This window comes from Protobothrops mucrosquamatus, unplaced genomic scaffold (genome assembly GCF_001527695.2).
Source record: "Protobothrops mucrosquamatus isolate PMUCROS unplaced genomic scaffold, P.Mucros_1.0 scaffold510, whole genome shotgun sequence".
NCBI classification, from domain to species: Eukaryota; Metazoa; Chordata; class Lepidosauria; order Squamata; family Viperidae; genus Protobothrops; species Protobothrops mucrosquamatus.
Window position 1 is genome coordinate 137,515 of NW_015386824.1, and position 19,080 is coordinate 156,594.

Sequence of the window (19,080 nt, forward strand, 5' to 3'; positions counted from 1 at the left end):
ATACCCAATTCCAGCAACCGTTCCTTATATGTTTTAGCCTCCAGTCCCCTAATCATCTTTGTTGCTCTTCTCTGTACTCTTTCTAGAGTCTCAACATCTTTTTTACATCGTGGTGACCAAAACTGGATGCAATATTCCAAGTGTGGCCTTACCAAGGCATTGTAAAGTGGTATTAACACTTCACGTGATCTTGATTCTCTCCCTCTGTTAATGCAGCCTAGCACTGTGTTGGCTTTTTTGGCAGCTGCAGCGCACTGCTGGCTCATATTTAAATGATTGTCCACTAGGACTCCGAGATTCCAGCCAACCCAGTAGGTGTACTGTGCAGGTCAATTCTGTGCTTTGGAAATGCAATAAATAATCCAACTATTGCTACAGTTCCTTTATGCAAATTGTATATAGAATATAACAGTTCGCCGCAGGGCATTTGCTGTGGAAAAGAAGTTACACTAATATCAAAGAAATGATGGGATAGAATCATTAAAGAAAGAATGCAAAATCGGGCAGAATGAAATGTGAACGACAAACATTAAAATATTTTTTATTTATTTTAAATAATTGAATTGTTACATTGTCCTACATCGTCCTGTGGTGCTTGACCGTAGTGAGTTGGCTGCAGTGAGTTGTCCCATTCCATGTAGAATATACCAAAGAGTTTGTATCAGAGACCAAGCTGAAAGGATCTTAAATACAACCTTGGGGCCCTCCATATCTGAGAGGAAAAAAAGCCCAAGGAAAATAAAGAATTTGGTAGGATGCCAGAGTGCTTGAAAGGAGCTCTTGATGCTCTGCCTGTTGGTTGGAGGGCTTCATCTACCAGGACGGTGACTGAGGGAAAAAACTGGGTTTCTGCTGAATTTTGGTGGAGACCCTGAGGGTTGCTGCAGGGTATGGAGCTTTCCCAATTTTGTTTGGGTTTTGCTGTGGTTCTCCAGTGGTGCTGCTGTCTCCAGAGGAAAAACAAGTTGGTAATGGAAATCTTGGATAGATAAAATTTAGGAAGAATCAGAATGTTGGACTAGCTTAAGATGACCATAACAAGGGTGAAAGTTCTCAATCCTCCTCCCCAGTTTATTGGCCCTCCTCCTCCTCCTCCTCCTCCTCCTCCTCCTCCTCCTCCATACTGCATATCAGAATTCTCTCCCTTCTTTCTGCATTGTGTACTAGGATGGGAAGCTCAATACCCTACTGAAACTAGAAAAAGATCTGCTTACAATTACAACCTGATGGTTGAAGAAACTCAGCCAGGCCATTTCTAGCTGACAACCAAGAGGTTGATCTCCCAAAGAGCCCCTGCCATGATGTTCTTCCCCCTCCCAAATAAACCTTCTATGAAGAACTTACCTGTATTGCAACACAACCTCTTGGAGGACTACAGATGACATGATAGCGGTATTCCACTATCTTAAGAGGCTGCCACAAGGAAGACGAGGTCAACCTGTTTCCAAAGTACTCAAAAGCAGGACAAGAAGCAACGGATGGAAACTCATCAAGGAGAGAAGAAACCTAGAACTAAGGAGGAATTTTCTGACAGTGAGAACAATTAGTGGAAAAACTTGCCTCCAAAAGTTGTGATGCTCCAACACTGGGGGTTTTTAAGCAGAGATTGGACAGCCATTTGTCCAGAATTGTGTAGTGCAGTGATGGCGAACCTTTTAGAGGCCGAGTGCCCAAACTGCAACCCAGAACCCACTTATGTGTCGTCGGGTGCCGGGTGGGTGTGGCCCATTGGGTGGGCGTGGCTGTGGTGGTAATGGCAGACTGGGTGGGACTAAAAAGTTCAATCAATCAATTCCAACTTTGCGAGATCTTTTTTTCCCACGAGAAGTTGAAATTNGGCGCGCGTGCCCACAGAGAGGGCTCTGAGTGCCACCTCTGGCACCCGTGCCATAGGTTCGCCACCACTGGTGTAGTGTCTCCTGCTTGAGCAAAGTGTCGGACTAGAAGACCTCCAAGGTCCCTTCCAACTATGTTATTTTGATGTTCTGCTTGGCAGCAGCAACTGAGTTGCAGTGACTTAACGGGACTGGGAGGGAGGACAGAGGGAATAGTGCCACAGGCAGGCCTCCCAAATCAACTGACCACTTGTCCCAAGTCCAGCCTACACAGGGTCCCCGCCTCCCTCAGTCCTGGGTGACCTTAGAAGGCTTCGTTGGGCTGACGGGCCATTGACAACAGCTGTCCTGAGCTCAGAAAAGCATCAGCAGTCCGAGTGAGTGGAAGGAGAAATTGTCCGCTTCTCGGTTCCTGGCACTCTTCCTCATTCTCAGGTTTGCCTCTCCTTTGACAAACACACCCTTTGGACACACAACACACTCCTTCCTTGAAATAGGGTGCAGCCGGGTAAGTCTCAGCTGCAAGCTTGTTCTCTGGTTTGGTGCCATCTGTTTTTGCTTTGCAGGGTCTCGGAGACCAAGGGGGAAACGGAGTGAACGTTGCCCTTGCTTGCCCGCCAAAGAACGAGCAGTTGTCATGGGGATCGGCATGAGTAAGGTAGAATCCTAGAGTTTCATAGAAAGGGCCCCAAGAAGGTGTGGGTGGGTGCAGAGTGGCTGGGTTGTAGAAATGGGGGGAGGGTCATTTAAAACAATAAACAGGAGCTGGAAAGGAAAAGAGGAACAGGAAAGGAATAGTCTAGCTTGCATCCTTCTTCTGTGATCCAGCTTTTCTCCATCCACCTTGGTCTGTGCATCAATGCATCAACTTTGTCTCTTACATCAGCAGGCTGGGAAACTGGGAGCTGAAGTCCACCCATCTTAAAGTTCTCCAGCTTGGGAAACACTGTCTCACATATTGGTGCTATCATGCAATATCCGAACGAATAAACATGCAGGCACCGGTTCAAGTTTGGTATCTGGAGTTGAAGGTCCTTGAAGGAGTAGAAGTAGAAATTGTTTGGGTTTTTTTTGTCCCCGCCCCAAAACTTTCAGCAGAGCTTAAAAGAAAAAGAAGGAAGCAATCACTTTTTTTTTTAACACTACTATCTGCCTAGCGGACGTTTTGTTTACGACTTGTGTCCCTAAACAACGGGGAGAGTCCTCTTTTCACTGAAGTATAATTAGACCTCCTGACCCAGATAGAGGAGTGGTCTCAGATTTCTTTCCACGCCGGATCGTTCTCAGCCAGCAGGCTGATTTTTCTGCAAGATCCCTTTGACTGTTTGTAATTCCAGGGATGTGTCAATCCAGCCCGTTGTGATTTCAATCAATCAGAATAGAGCTGGAAGGGACCTTGGAGGTCTTCTAGTCCAACCCCCTGTGCTCAGGCAGGAGACCCAATACAATTTCAGACAAGTGGCTGTCCAATTAAAAACCTCCAGTTATTAAACCACAGTTATGCAGACCATGGATTAATGCAATGAGTGACTGATTGAGATTGACGCTTCTGAGGAACAGCTGCTATGGAGGTGGTGGGGAGGACAGTGCAAACGAGTGGGCACATCTGTGGCCTTCCGATTCTGTTGGATTTTATATATTGGAGTGCTGTATATGATACTATTTTTTTTTGTATTATTTTATCTTTTTTTTAAAAAATGCTTAACTTTCCCAACACTCTACAACTGTTGATTGATAAGATATTTATAATCTCTCTCATGTGTCCGCTGCATCTGGGTAACCAACCTATCTCCCCTTCTCTTCCCGCCCCCACCTCACCTCAGTTTAAATCCTCCATCATTTATGCATCCGATGAAGGCAGAGGCACCTCACAAAAGCTTCTGCCTTCGAATACATTTGCTTGTTGGAAAAAATGCCACCAGACTGTGTTGACATTCTCTACAACTGCTTCAGTGTCTCTTAAAATGTGATGCCCTGGATGTAAGACCTTGTGTGGGGAGGCCTAACCCATGTAGGATGGAGTAAAATAGCTGCTTTCCATGATGTATTTATTCAAGAAAGTAATTTCCCCCCCCCTCCGGCATTGGAGACAATGCACTCATGTTCTTTCTTGGTGTCTCCTTAGGTGGTTGAGGGCCTTTACCTCGGGAGCATCAGTGGTAAGTTTTTTCAGTAGTTTATTCTTGGAGGAGCTGATGATGGCTAATGTTATGGAAATCTGCTCCTTCCCTCCCTTGATCTAGCCTAGTAAAATAGGCCAGGAATGAACCAGGATAACGATCCATAGCACCATTGAGATAACAACAGTTGCAGGAATGTCCACAGGATATGATGCACAGCAACCCAGATGGCAGCTGCAAACATGAAGTTGGGGCTCTGTCTCTTTTTATGGGAGCAATAACCCTGAATAGTTGCAAGGCGTCTCTTGAAGTTCTTCAGAACTTCTTTGGAGGCAATCAAGCCCCGGTCATAAAACCATGTCGTTATTTCTTCTACGAGAATGAAGTCCGCATCCATTTGTTCATCTCAGAAAGATTTGATTCTTTGCAGATGCTGAAGACAAAGAGAACTTGATGAAACACGGGATCACCCACATTCTTTCAGTGCACAACAATGCTAAGCCTCTGCTGGAAGTGAGTATCACAAATCCCTTGAGACATTTTGGGGAGGGCAGGTGGTCCTGCAACTTTCAGACTCACAGTGACAAAGGGGTTGAAGGGCTCTTTCCTTAAGAGTCACCCTCCATCCATCTACACTACACAGAAAACAGAAGTCATAATTTACTGTAACCGATGGAGGGCAGCAGACCCACACAAGTCCGAATGAGTCATAGTCGTTCTACCTACAAGAATGTAACTCAGTGAAGTTTTCTTGGTAATGTTTTTTGAGTTGCCATGGCTTTATTCCTAGGGCTGAGAGAGAAGGGCTGGCCCAAAGAGACCCAGCCTGCTTTTAAGTCTAAGACAGGACTGATTGATTCTGTACCATCAAGGCATATTTGACCCCAGAGATCATATACATAGATTTTCTCCATGACAATCTATCCCTAATCTGGTCTGTCAGGCTTTGAGATGGGACTACAATTCGGATTTCCTAGCTCCTACTGTGACACCTTGACCAGTTGACCGAACTGGTTTGCAGGGCCTAATGTCCCCCAGCCCTTTAGGTGAATTAGACTACATCTCCCTTCTGCTGGACACAACATGACCACAGTGTGGCCACCTCCCGTTTGGGAAAGGCTGGGATCAGAGACTGGCTGCAGATCAGAAAGAACTGGCTCACAAATTCCTCTTTACAAACTGAACCTTGTCTGATTTGCTGTGTTGCACTAAAACCATGGTGGGCTTGGTCCAACTTGGTCTTACCATCGGGTCCGAAATTCCTACCTTGAAAGACGGGAATGTGTGTGTGGGTTAGGGGAAGACGGGGGAAGAGTGGCAATGCAAGGAGGATGCTTCTCAGATTTTGGCAGGCAGATGGCTGATCCACCAGCCTTACAACAGGATGGAGTAGGAAGGCAGAAGAGTGGAAAAAAAGAAAGAAGAGGAACCGGAAACACATGAATGAATTGAGTAATATGGCAATCTCAGGGCAGAGTGACAGAAATGCCGAGACAAGCTGTGGTTCCCAGGCATTGGGTTCGGTGTGGTGGGGGCAAAGGAGGGTTGATTCTTCCTCTTCCTCCTCCTCTTCCTCCTCCTCCTCCTCAAAGTGGGTGGGCTGTGAGGGAGAGGAGGTTAAAAACTGCCTGGATGATTTTGCTATTGTGCCTGAATTGCAACATACTCCTTAGATTTGCATTTTCATGTTTCAAGTGATGTGTATCTCTCTAGTTTTTCTTCTGAAGAGAGGGAACAACTTTACAGCCAAGATGTTTAGCCTTGCGTTATGTGTCCCAGCTTAGCAGTTGCTATTCAGCCTCTCGTCTCTTCTCCCCAAACTGCTGCGCTTGAGACGAAATGCCGGGTGTGAACTTGGAAACTTCTCTTTCAAAGGCCAGACTCTGTCCTGAAACTAGGTCCTCTTCTGAGGCAGCTATTCATCCCTGCTGGGTCCTCTTTTACAATGTCTTGGGTGGTCACATGAAGCTTTCCTTCTGGACTGGGAAGCTAAAGAGAGTTGAACCTGGCTAGGTTTTGATGAAAGATGCCAGGAAGTGCCAGAGATGTAGGACAGCCTAGAACAGTGTTTCTCAACCTTGACAATTTTAAGGCATGTGGACTTCAACTCCCAGAATTCCACAGCCAGCATTGCTGGCTGTGGAATTCTGGAAGTTGAAGTCCACATGCCTTAAAATTGTCAAGGTTGAGAAACACTGGCCTAGAAGAAAACAATGGCAAATCATTTATGTTCTGTTGCCAAGAAGCCATCCTGGATGTGTTTATGGAATCTCCAGAAGCTGGACTCCAATCGGAAGAGATTCTACCTCTCTTATCCTCTTTCTTTACTTCCTCTCTTGTTTTCTCAGAGTCTGTGCTGAACTGAATGAAGAAAAACAAAGTTTAGCCAAGGACACTTTAGATCTCTTCCGATGTTCCTTTCTCATGGTGCTCCTTATCGCTCTCAAGTCCCAGAGTTGCCTGGAGTGACCAGTTCTGAAAGGGCTCAAAGTTGGTGACCGAAGCATCTCAAATCCATTCCTAGTTTACCGGTTGGGTGTCTTCATGCAACCAACTACTAGGCCAGGGGTAGGCAACCTTGGCTCTTTTATGACTTGTGGACTTCAACTCCCAGAATTCCTGAGGCAGCATGGTTGACTCAGGAATTCTGGGAGTTGAAGTCCACAAGTCATAAAAGAGCCAAGGTTGCCTACCCCTGTACTAGGCCATTGTTTACATAACTGGCGAAGTTCACATGGCACACCAAACTGTTAGGCCAGACAAGTTACCAAGCAACAGATACACAACCACATTTTTGGCTTACAGCATTGTGAGAGTTAAGATGACCCATGTCCAGGTCTTCCTTCCCACATTGGGTGGTTCAGGCCGGCTCCTCTCCTTTTACCCAACCTACTTTTCATGGCTGTTATACTATGAGGCAAATAGCGCACACACGGCCTCCAGTTCTTGGAGGAAATGCAGGAGATATATTTGACGAAGGATAAATACATTGACCCAGGTGTAGGGTCTCAGTGTTTCCCAACCCAGCTGAGTTGGCCTATAGCTCCTCTCTTCCTCAGCAAAAAGTGTGCGGCTGTGGTCACGCAACACACAAACCCAGGTGAGGTAAAACCCTAGTAGCTAAATTGGTACAAAAGAATCAAGCTTGCTCAGAGTTCGCCTTGGCAAGGCCCTTTTCCTTGTTGACAACATGGTGTGGGAACCCAGCTTGTGGTTTGCTTAGCTGGTTAGTTCAATATGCAAACTCAGAAAATGAGCTAATTTAGTCATTAACACACAGACACACACACACACACGCCCTGTGGGCAAATTTCAGAAGAACGATGGCTTTCTTGGAGTTGTACCTACAGTCCTCTGCTCACAATCACCCCTGAGCCCCAACTTTCCACTGCTAAGCAGCAGGATTGTTAAGTGAATTGTGCCCCATTTCACGACCTTTTTAGCCACAGTTGTTCAGCAAATCTGCCTTTCCCCACAGACTTCGCTTGTTGATCGCCGGCTGGGAAGGTTAGAAATGGTGATCAGGTGACCCTGGGACACTGCATCTGTCACATATACCTGCCCATTGCCAAGCTCCCGAATTTTGATCACGTGACCAGGGGATGCTGCAATGATTGTTAAGTGTGGAAAACAGTCATAGGTCGGGTTTTTTTGAGGGTCATTGCAACCCTAAACGAGGATTGTAAGTTAAAGTCTACCTGTAACCCAGAGGGCACAATGGGAGATTTTTCTCCAAGTAGAAGCCAACAAAGAGAAAGAGGTTGAGGGCACCCCATCTCCCCTTCTCCACAGCCTTGATTCCCACAGGTCTCTTTATCCTGAGACTCTTTCTCCAAAATGAAAATTATATTTAGGAACACCAAACCAGGTTGGCCCTCAGTAATGATGGTCATTTGGATGGACCATTTTTTCTTTCAGTTAAGAACAGCGGGGTGTCAAGAACCGAAAGAAACAGGATGGAGACAGAGTCAGAACTAGGGAATATATAGCCATCCTGTCTCTTTCTGAAGCTTTCTCTTTCTCTTTCTCTTTTTTTTCCCCTCTCTCTCCTCATTCAGCAAGGTGGCTAGAATTTCTGAATGGATTGTTGGCAATACATTTAAAAAAAAAAAAAAAATACACTGAGCTCACTTCAAAGGCAGGCGGCTCCCCAGAATTTATCAATGCTTTGTGTCAAAACTATCTTAGAACTGCAGCAAGAGGTTTTTGTCGCGTGCCACAACAATCATGGCGCTTCCTCATTTAAGCCGATAAAGCCTCGTCATGTTGATGTTTATCCAAATCACAGATAAATCTCCATAAACTTTCCCTTTTTATATTTCAGGGCATGACCTACCTCTGCATTTCAGCGTCAGACTCTTCGAATCAAAACTTGTAAGTTCTTTCAAAATTATTCCACGTGCTGTGAGGGTAACGGAGGGTAAAAAAAAAAAATCATTTCAGAAATAATGAGTTGTTGAGATGAGAAAGCAAGATAGAACAGTAAGAATATCTCTGTCTCCTTTCTATCTCATCTCTATCTTGATGGCCTTATTTTCACAACACAGAACACACAATCTGTTCTCATCCTTCCATTTCTTTGAGTTTTTTTTATGCACTTCTGATTGTCATGTGTGTTTATGTTTACTTCTCTTCTGCCATGTGCTCATCATACGCTAAATAATAACAATGTCTTTGATGATGCATCAAAGCTGCATCATCCAAAGCAAGGCATTTCCAAGTGTTTCATTTTACTTGTGGACATCCTTCAAGGAAAGAGTAGGCTACTTGTACAAACCAGGAAAATCAAGCTGGATTTTTTTTTTTCAGAGTGTTGTGAAATTAGCTAGGAAAAAAAGCGGTTATGTGATTGACCCAATGAGATCTTTGGATAAAATGATGTGGTGGCATTGATTGGAAAATGCGTGAAATATTCAGATGATGGACAGGCTATACTGATCCCAGCCTTCTGAACAGATGGTGGGCAGAACGTTAGGAAAAAAAAATGCACAAAGTTGTGGCTTCAACCCGTGCAGGTTTGCAGACAGAAAAATGGACTAATTAAATTACACGAAATTTACAGCTGCAGTTTATTGATCATCCAAGCACGTGCCCGTTCTTGAACCTTTGGTTTTTTCACACTTACCCACAAATCTCTTGTGTTCCTGTTATAAAAAAAGTGTGGCTACTGTACCTAGTTAATAACCATGTATTAAATTTATGTGCTGATGAAGCTGAGCGTCGGTTTTGCTTTGAAAAATTATTGCCAACCTCTTTTGAAATTTTTTTCCCATTTTGATTTTTCCCCCGTTTTTGAATTTAACATCTTTTGAACTTTTGAAGCCAAAGATGGCAGCGTTTTTGCAAGCATTTTCTCCTCTGAGCTAAATATTCTCTCTGAAATTTTTTTTGGGGGTGAGAATATCCTTCTTCAGCAAAATTGGATTGTTATTTACTCCTCCCTCCCCTCCATCTTTTTTTGTGCAATCACAACACTCCTCCGAGCAGTGGGCCAAAGGAAGGAAACTCTGTTCAGAAGTGCCTATTTTTTGCACTCTGTTTTGGAGTCTGGATTTCACAATCTCAAGTGAACTTTGAAAGGGTTTTCCAAGAAGCTAGCTGCAAACAGGGTGGCATGGATTGACCCCATAACCACAAACGAAGGGCAGAGTTTGGGACCCTCACCCTGTTTCTGCTCTGAAAATTGGGGTGGGGCGGGGGGAGGAGGATGGCTCCTGGAAGGATCTTAATCCCTGGAGAATTATCTCAAACGGCTTTGCTGATTGATCTGTAGGGTTGACTTTCCTGCAGAGAGTAAGAAAAATGACCTTCATGGAGATAGACAGAACAAAGGCAAAGGGGATCATTTTTTTTAAAGTCCAGAATGTTTAGATACACTTGGAAGTAGCTTGGGCAGAGCTGGTTCACTGGAGCATAAAAGGGGGAGGCAGTAGAGCAGACACTTGATTCGGTTATTATAGCCAATCTCAATAATTTTCCTTCCATTTGTCATGTCACCTTAAGCATACCATACTAAAGTGGGAAACATATATGTTTAAATGTGAGGGGATGACAGAGATATGCAAACTTATTTATTTATTTTAGAACTTGGGAAAATTTTTATCAATGGTTAGAGACACGTTAGAACTTGAAGAATTTAATATTTTAGAATAGATGACTGATTTTTAATTGAGTTCTAACTAACATTTTGATGATATGATTATTTTTCCTGATTTCCTGATTTTCATTTGTTACTTTTGATTGTTAGGATTTTTTGAGATTTTATTAGTAGTGTTTACTTAATAGATCAACGTATTTGTTTACTAATTGTTTTTAATATGTTATATAGGCTTTGGTAAAAATGGTTGAATATGATATTTACTCACTATTATGATCCGGACGGTAGCTTATTTGTTGAAATATGTGATTGTACCTATCCTTATTTTACCCTAATTCCTTATTCCCTTCCCCTTTCCTTCCACCCCTCCCTTTACCATACCTGTATTGTTCCTATTTTTCCTCATCTATATAAACTTAATAAAATTTTGTAAAAAAAAAAAGAAGCATCAGAATTAAATAATGCATATTAGAACATTTAAAACATAAACGATAAGATTAAAATGTGTGCAAATTAAACAGATCTAGCTCAGAAACCATCAACATTAATTGTGTTCTGTTGCGCTGCCATGAGGTCCTTAAATGTGTATTGATCAGGACACAGAAGGCAGGTATACATGTGTGTTGTTGTCTACATATCACCACAATCACAAAGAGCAGAAGCTGTAGGAGATGACCAAGCTGAACCCGAGGAAGGGGTCAAACGTGTCATCAGTCATGAGTCCCTGCGTGAACACAAGAGATCTAAGTACAGCCCACCTTGAATTTCTTTCTGTTCTTAACTCCCACTAATTTCCCTTGACCGTTAGTAGTTCAGATTCTTGTGGAGAGCTTAAGCTTACAATAAATCTTTATACACATCTGAAGCTTACAGTAAATCTTTATACACATCTGGATCTCCTGATTTCCACTGATGATGTTACCTAGTTTGGGTAATGAAAGATCTGCAAGGAAACAAGCAAGTTCAGAGAGGACCAAGGACCCCTCACGTCAACCCTGAGCTTCAAATACTTTCCTTTATCTCCTGATTTCCCTGGTGCTTGACCGGGAAACCTCCTTGAATACCACAATCTGCAAAGGTGGCTTCAGGATAGGTCTGAAGATCTTGTTGAACTTGCTCAACACACTCAACCAGAAGATCCCCCCAGATCCTGCATTGTCATGAGGAACAGCTATAGTTTATTGAATGTTCTTTCTTGAATTCTGGCTTGCTAGTCAAGAGAAGTGTTTAGTTAGAGTCTCAAAGCAAGTGAAGTTTCTTTCTTCTCTCCATTCCAGAATACAACATTTTAAAGAGTGCATCAGGTTTGTCCATGAATGTAGACTGCATGGTGGAGCCTGTCTCATTCACTGGTATGTGATCCTGCCTCTTTTTTTTTTGTTACTTTCCCAGGAAACCCATGCTCTGGAAATTTAAAGCTCTGCAAATAAACATACCTTTAAACCTTGTGGATTTACTAAGCAGGATGGTAGCGGTGGTGATGGCTAAAGGTGGGCTGGAGAATTTTCGGAGTTGACCAAGTCCACATCTGCTAGCTGGGGAATTTTGGGAATTGAAATCCCCAAATCTTAACATTGCCAAGTTTGAAAACACTGACACTGTCCATTATTATGAGTTTGTGAAAAATTGGGTTCCAAGATCTGCCCTAAAAACAATCAGTGCATGTCTGTAGACAAGGATGGACTTGAACCCAAGCCTTCTCAGGCCTCATCAGACACCTTAACCATTTTATCTCACTGGCTCCTATTTTGTGTCTTGCTTAGTTAGTTGAATCCAGTTAATTTTGGTTTGTTAAACAAGCCATGATTATAGAACTTAATGTGGCAATGGGCAATTACAGAGATAAGATTTTGACAATTTTACTTTCTCTTGAGGTAGAAACTCTTGCTAATCCTGAGTCCATTGTGAATATTTTCCACTTCTATGTAAACTGAAAACCATGGCTTCTGTCTTCTGTTTCCACAGCTTAGCAGGAGTTTCTCGCAGCACCACAATTTTGGTGACCTACCTGATGACGGTAACCAGCTTTGGCTGGAGAGAATGTTTGGCTGCTGCCAAAGCGGTCCGTTCCTACGTGAGCCCCAACTTTGGGTTTCAGAAACAGCTTCAGGAATACGAAGCCACGTTACTGCAGGAGGTATGGCATCCTAAGGGCACCTCATTGGACCCAGGAGTCATTAGGGGCAAATTTTGCATGCTTGTGTCCTTCTCTGAAGACTGCAGCGATTCATTTACTTTTATCAATTGCTTACTTTTATTGTTACTTATTTATTTATCTAGCAAATTTATATAGCTGCCCCTCTCGTGGAAGGTGACTAAGTTAACGCTTAGGAAGTGGAAGCCGATGGGTGAGGCAAGAACGTGAACTGGCACGATAGGGGAGAAATAATTAGTGAATTGAGTCATGCACTCCGGGTAATGCCAGGATGCCCCATCTTGGACCGCACATGTTTGATGTGCCTTCCTTGCATGTTGGTAATCAGGGGTCTCCAAGAGCTGGTGAGGGCCAACAGGATGACATCATAGGAGCTTTGTTCCTTTTTTTGTATGGGTCACCTTGGTCCTCTCATCCCGGAGAGAATTTCCCAGAGCTGGTTCCTCTCAAAACACAGAACTCAGCAGGAACCTCGTCAACTAAGATGGAATCTTGATTTTTGATTGCAAGGTGTAGTCAACGCTACATCCATTTTGATGGACATTGTGTGTGCAGCCAGGGATTTCCTTTCATGGTTTGGGTTAACATCTTGACTTTTTTGACCCTCCTACCCACGCCAGGAATGAAACTCGGGTTTCTCCCAAGCCAACTGAATTTACTGTGGGCTCACTTCCTTTTTCCCCCTAACTACTGAAATCAGGAAAGTTCTGAGAAAAACTCTGCATGGAGTGGGATGAGGCCAAGTGGGAAGAGGAGCTGAGAGTCACAGTGCAGGGGGAAAAAAGTCGAAAACGTCCGACTGTTGCAGAAGTACTGAGCTTGGGATTCCCCCCAACAGCTAAAAGGTTCCCCCCAGAAATGCAGCTGGTGTGGAACCTGGGTTGTGGCATTAGAGGGGAGAATGTGCCCCCCCAGAAGAGTGGCTGGGAGTCTTGAGGCTGGGACCATCACCCATCCATCCTGCCGACATGTAATTTTCTGCCAGTGAGTTTTTTAAAAGAGGCATTGAGTTTGGGAATAGATATCCATTTTCAAGTTGTAACTAAAAGGACCAGACACCCAACAAAAGGAAAACAGCTCCTCCTTTTTGTCCCTCCTGTCCTGCATCTGGCAGGCAAAGCCTCAAAACCAAATATTTTCTGGATTTTCGAGTATTGGAGCAGCTAGCTGGGAAATTCTGGGAGCTGAAGTTGTGGCTTAAAGTTGCCACGGTTGGGCACTTCTACACTAAATGATTTTTTTTCTTTAAATCAGATAATGTTATTCATTTATGAATCATCTTTTCATAAAATCTCCTAGCCTGATAGGTCTCCAGCATGCTGCTGATTTTTGATAATTAGAAGAAGAGGGAGTGACAGCAATTTATGCCTTTAATACATTCACGCAAAAGGAGAAGGCAAGAGCTATTCATATATCGTGATACTGAAGTAGAACTGCTCCTTTCAGAGGCAGTCTACCTCTGAATAACTGTTGACTTCTTGCCATGCCTCATTGAAAGGGCTTCCTGGAAGACACCGAAGAGTAAGATCGCGAGCTCCAGGTTGACCTTTAGAGTTCTTGGGGCTATTCCACTCCAGACTCTGAAACTGAATGAGATACTAGTTTCTCTTTTGATTGATTCTCTGAAATGAATTTACACTTCAGCTTCATCCTTTTCCAGAGAGTTTATCTGTGCAGATCCAAAGCTTGGTAATCTAGTGCTCGCAGTAGGTCAGAATGTGGTCAAAAAGTCAAGATATATGACAGACATGAAACCAGATGGAGCTTAATCACACCATCGTGACTGACATCTTGGCTTTTTTTGACCTTATCTTGCAGCAGTGGTGACATATTAACCCCCCCCCCAATTTTTCATTTTTCTAGGCCTACCGATCTCTGATGTTTAATCCACCCCACTCCCTAGAGCCCCCTCTAAATGTCTACTTAGGAAGAGTAGGGGAAGGAGTGGGAAAACTGGAGGCAGAGTTAAAAGGGGGACCTGCCTAGAATCCCTAGGTAACCACAAGCAAACTAAATCCAACTCCCGTGAATTTAATTGACCCTTATCTAACTCCTAGGAAGTGCTAATTTTGTAGCTGAGAAGATTCCTGTGCAGAGGCTGTTTTGCAATAAATCAGCTTAATTGGACCTTCATGGGTGGACCTGATCTTTTGTGCCTGACAAGAAGTTAGTTTAATGAAAATATTTCTCATTCTTCTATCTAATATACTATTTTTTCCTTCTTAAAGCAAAAACAAAAACAAAAAACAAAAAAAACCCATCTTTCGGTGTCCCCAGAATAGCTAAAACATTAATTAATTCATTATGCACAAGGTGAAAAAAAGTTTTCTTTTGGAAATCCCCAAATGAGCATTGTAGCAAATCATATGATTTGTTAAAGAATAGATAGATAGATAGATAGATAGATAGATAGATAGATAGATAGATAGATAGATAGATAGATAGATAGATAGATAGATAGATGATAGAGGGATAGAGAGATAGAGAGATAGATAGATAGATAGATAGATAGATAGATAGATAGATAGACAGACAGACAGACAGATAGATAGATAGATAGATAGATAGTTTTGGGGGGTGTCTATATGTTTGTATGTGTGTGCGTTTTCTGCTAACATTGATTTGCAAAGAAAGCCAAATTTCATGTTATATTGTCTGATCAGCAACAATTTGGAACAGCACCTCAATAATCTCTAGCAAATTATTCGCTGCACATCTGAGGCCGAAGATTGTGCAAGCAGAATTTGAATAGTGGGAAAGGGAAATGAAAAACACTTTCTTTCTTTTCTTTTTTTTTGAGTCCAATTTTTATGCAGGCCCAGAGGGAAACCGGAGGGTGGAGTTAAAGGCTTTGACAATCTTAATTAAGCTCCCAGATGCTGCTTTATTGGAACGGCTTGGCAGTATCAGAAAATCAAGTGAGCTTTCATTCTTGTTCATAGCCCCGAGAATGGGAGTGAAATGTCGCGTGTTTTCCTGTTTCAAAACAATCTGTGGCTGGTTTCAGGCGGGGTGGGGGTGGGCTCCGTGAGCCAAAGAGAGGTATGTCAGGAGAGGCAAAAAAGTTAAAAATTCCCACTGGAAGTCCCCCAAAACTAACCACAACCCACTTGTAGAAATTAATGATCAGGGGATCTTAAAGGTTGCTATGAACGGAATTCACAGCCAGCTCTGATTGGCATTGGTAAAAGTCCTGTCTCATTGACTTTTTCATGCTTTACTCATCCTCTCCTCACGTGGCTTTCTGAAAGAGACCAGGGTATTTTGCTGCTCTCTGGGGTTGAAATTAAGACCCACCAAAGGCTCTTCTAGGAGCCAATTTGGTGATGATCCTGGAAGGGCATCGGGCTTTTGTGATTGTATGTTATTTTTCCAAGGAAGAGTTGAGTAAAGTTACTTTATTCAAGAAGAGCCACAATGTTGATCAGAGGTCTGGAGGCTAAACCATACGTTGAGCGAATGAAGGAATTAGATATGTCTAGTCTAACAAAGAGAAGGACTAGGGTGACATGATAACTGTCTTCTAGGACTTGAGGGGCTGTCACAGAGACGAGGGGGTCGTCCTGTTTCCCAAAGCACCAAGGACAAGAAGTAACAGGTGGAAGATCATCAAAGAGAGATGCAGCTTAGAACTAAGAAGAAATTTCTGGACAGTGAGAACAATCAGTGGAATGGCTTTGCCTCCGGAAATTATAGGTGCTCCATCCCTGGAGGTTTCCAAGAAAAGATTGGACAGGCATCTGTCTGGAATGGTATAGGGCAGGGGTAGGCAACCTTGGCTCTTTTATGACTCGTGAACTTCAACTCCCAGAATTCCTGAGCTAGCATAGCTGGCTCAGGAATTCTGGGCGTTGAAGTCCACGAGTCATAAAAGAGCCAAGGTTGCCTACTCCTGGTATAGGGTCTCCTGCCTGAGCAGGAAATTGAATTAGAAGACCTCCAAGGTCCCTTCCAGCCCTACTATTCTGTGCTCTATGTTCTACTTCCAGCTTAGTTCTGGCTTAGGAGGACTAATAGAACTTTAGTTCTGGAAGGAAGTGATCATGTTAGAGGTCCGTGGATCATGGAGATAGAGTGAGAAGACCCTTGGCACAGACTGTGTCTCTCTGTGTGTGTGCTATATGGGTCTTAGGTGACCCATATCTGTCCTCTAAGGCAGCATTTCCCTGATCTTTCACTCTACGTACTCTCTGTATCTTGGCCAAGTCTTCTCATTGACAGCTCCTCTGGAATTTTGTCTTGGCAGTACCGAACCTGGGTCCTCGTGGAGTATGGCAAGAACCCCCTCCCTGACCAAGAGGAGCTACAGCGGTTGCTCTCCCCCAAAGAAGAGAGAGTAAATGAGCCACAAATAGGACCTGGAGAAACCAAATGGAACTGTGCTCCAAGCCCAGTCAACCACCAGCCACACACCAGATGTGGTGAGAGCAGCTCCAGTGGCCACTGCCAAGGGACTGGCCGATAACCTGAGGCGCATTTTGAAAGAATCTTTTTTTGCTACATCTTTTGGAAGATGAGGTGGTCTTGATTGATTTGCTACATCTTGAAGAGGTTGTTGCAGGACCTTCCATTCTGGTTCTTCCTTGACTGTGTCATTCAGTCTCCTTGTGGGTTGGGCTGCAACAGTGGGCTTCTCCACTTAAGTACCTCTTACTGTCCATTTGGAGGCTGCCTACATCAGGGAGAAAGTATGGGGTCATTTAACAGTTCCAAGAAGACAGGTCTGCAATTATCCCAAGCTTCTTGCTGGCTGAGAAGATGGAAAAGTATCTTGGTAATTCTTGAGGGATGTTCTCAAAACCCATATGGAGAATGCTTGTTTTTGAACAGGAGTGGGGAATACAGGAGTATCTATCTTGGGAAACAGTTTTTTAGTGTGTTTTTTTAGCAATAATTCTTAGAATTGGAGCTGATATTCAGATTTTGAGAAACCGATTGTATTAGGTTTACTTCAACTGTTGTTTGAATTAGTGCCCCAAATTAGATGTACTGTGATGGGTACATTACTATGATAAGCCACCAATGAACTTAAATAATGTAAATCAATATGATGTTTACATGAACAACAACAATAATACCCAACAACATAAACCAGCAATTCTATACTAAATATCTGGGGATCTATCATAGTGTAGGATTGCCCTGAGTTTCTTTCATGATAGTGCTTAAAGGGATTTTCACATACATGTTCAAAAGAAACCCTTACACAAATCTACACCTGCAACGTTCACACAACCACCATCAGGTCACACAAATCTTTAACCAGGGAAGAGAATCCCATTCTGCCATCAACACTGGGAATCTGTGGGCAAGAATTTTCACAGAAGCTCCACCTTTTCGATTAATCTGCCATATTGTTAACCATTTTGGATGAGGTGGCCATTCTTGTAGCAATAGCCCTAGCAATTGCACTTAGACTTATATACCTCTTCACAGCGCTTTACAGCCGTCTCTAAGCGGTTTACAGAGTCAGCATATTGTCCCCAACCATCTGGATCCTCATTTTACTGACCTCGGAAGGATGGAAGGCTGAGTCAACTTTGAGCCGGTGAGAATTGAACTGCTGGCCGTGAGCAATGGGTTAGTTTTTGCTCAAGAACTTTTCTTCCCAAATCATCAAGTCAAACTCCCTGGCTCCTTTGGGAGACTGGCCTGCAGCCTCAACAGAGAAGCAACTACAGTTTTGGCTGTTGGTCAAGAATGGCTTAAGGGTGGGGGGAAGTTCAGAAGAAGCCCAGACAGTTTGTCTCGCTCTTTTGCAAACGGCACAGGAAGCCCACAGGGGAACTCAGCTCGGAAAACGAAAAGAGGCTGTTTTTGGTAGGAACAGGAAATCATCGTAGATATGTGATAAGCAGAGATTACTTTTGCAATCATGCTAGCAACAGATCGAAGCTGCTACGGCAGGATATGTTGCCTAAGCGACAGCATCTGATTCCTCGATCTAGCCTGAAGGATCTCCCATCCATTTGATTTCTCAGAGGCTGCACAATCTGTGTTTCTGGGAAAGAAAGGCCCTGGGTAGACAAATCGGAGGTACAATATCTTGGAGGTTTCTCCCTCACCAAGACTCAAAAATCAAATCTCAAGGGTTTCTTTTTATTTACAGACATCCAAGGAGGTAGGACGAACAAGGTCTTTGGATGTCCCAAAGGGTTTTTTTTTTTGGTTTTTTTTTTTTAAAAAGCAACTGGACTTTCTTTGTTTTTCCACGAAGATCTTCCATTTCTCATCCAAGAAGCTTCTTCAGTTCTGAAGAAGCTTCCTGGAAGAGAATTGAAGAAGCTTCTTGGATGAGAAGAGAAACATCTTCAAGGAAAAAACAAAGTCCAGTTGCCTTTTGGAAAAAAGCACCTTAGGGACCTGGATGACTAAGAATCTCCATAGACAAAGTCTCTGGCCGAGCAGTTGGTGGCTGAGAGCCACATTTAGTATCTTTTGAAGACGAGGGGATTGTGGGAATGGGACAATGAACCAAAGGGGGCAGATTGATGTGATAGGAGGGGATGAGGAAGATGACCTGTTTTAACCTTCATTCTGGGAAGGACAGGATGGATTTTTAGACTATGCCAGGAATGTCCACCAGATGCTGGAGTGCCAAGATATGAACAATCATTAGCCACCCTTTGGGTTTCCAGGAATTAGGAGGAAGAGGAGATACTATGAATCTTGAATTTCCAAGAAACAGAACAGCAGACATTTTGACCCAAGCCTTGATGACTTGTGAGAAGGCTACTTCCTTTTTTAGGATTTGTCTGCTGCAAATATTGAGGAGATTCTGATAAAGGAGAATCTTTGTAGCTCAGGGCTGAAATGAGGAGTTCTTGGAGCTCAGAGGGTGGTTTTCTTGCAGATGGAGGAGGAGGAGGAGGA

The 19,080-nt window shown here is 43.4% G+C and overlaps 1 protein-coding gene across 2 annotated transcripts; it reads left to right on the top strand.

Annotated features, from left to right (window-relative positions):
* The first annotated feature begins 2,204 nt into the window (after positions 1 to 2,204).
* Positions 2,205 to 17,071, top strand: LOC107288244 (dual specificity protein phosphatase 22-A). Of its 2 annotated transcripts, XM_015816841.1 has the most exons (8): positions 2,205 to 2,270; positions 2,402 to 2,493; positions 3,961 to 3,994; positions 4,386 to 4,468; positions 8,280 to 8,329; positions 11,330 to 11,404; positions 12,018 to 12,189; positions 16,454 to 17,071. In XM_015816841.1, exons 2-8 carry the CDS (start codon positions 2,473 to 2,475, stop codon positions 16,670 to 16,672), a joined length of 654 nt encoding a protein of 217 aa, XP_015672327.1. In that variant the 5' UTR covers positions 2,205 to 2,270; positions 2,402 to 2,472; the 3' UTR covers positions 16,673 to 17,071. The 2 variants fall into 2 exon arrangements, with proteins under 2 accessions (XP_015672327.1, XP_015672328.1); XM_015816842.2 differs by lacking the exons at positions 2,205 to 2,270; positions 2,402 to 2,493 and adding an exon at positions 2,293 to 2,343.
* The last annotated feature ends 2,009 nt before the right edge of the window (positions 17,072 to 19,080 follow it).

Bases quoted from the DNA above. Each gene is read 5' to 3' on its own strand.
- LOC107288244 (XM_015816841.1), top strand. From the start codon at position 2,473: ATGGGGATCGGCATGAGTAAG. The intron at 3,995-4,385 runs GTAAGTTTTTTC...GATTCTTTGCAG, and splicing joins TTACCTCGGGAGCATCAGTG to ATGCTGAAGACAAAGAGAAC. The intron at 4,469-8,279 runs GTGAGTATCACA...TTTATATTTCAG, and splicing joins ATGCTAAGCCTCTGCTGGAA to GGCATGACCTACCTCTGCAT.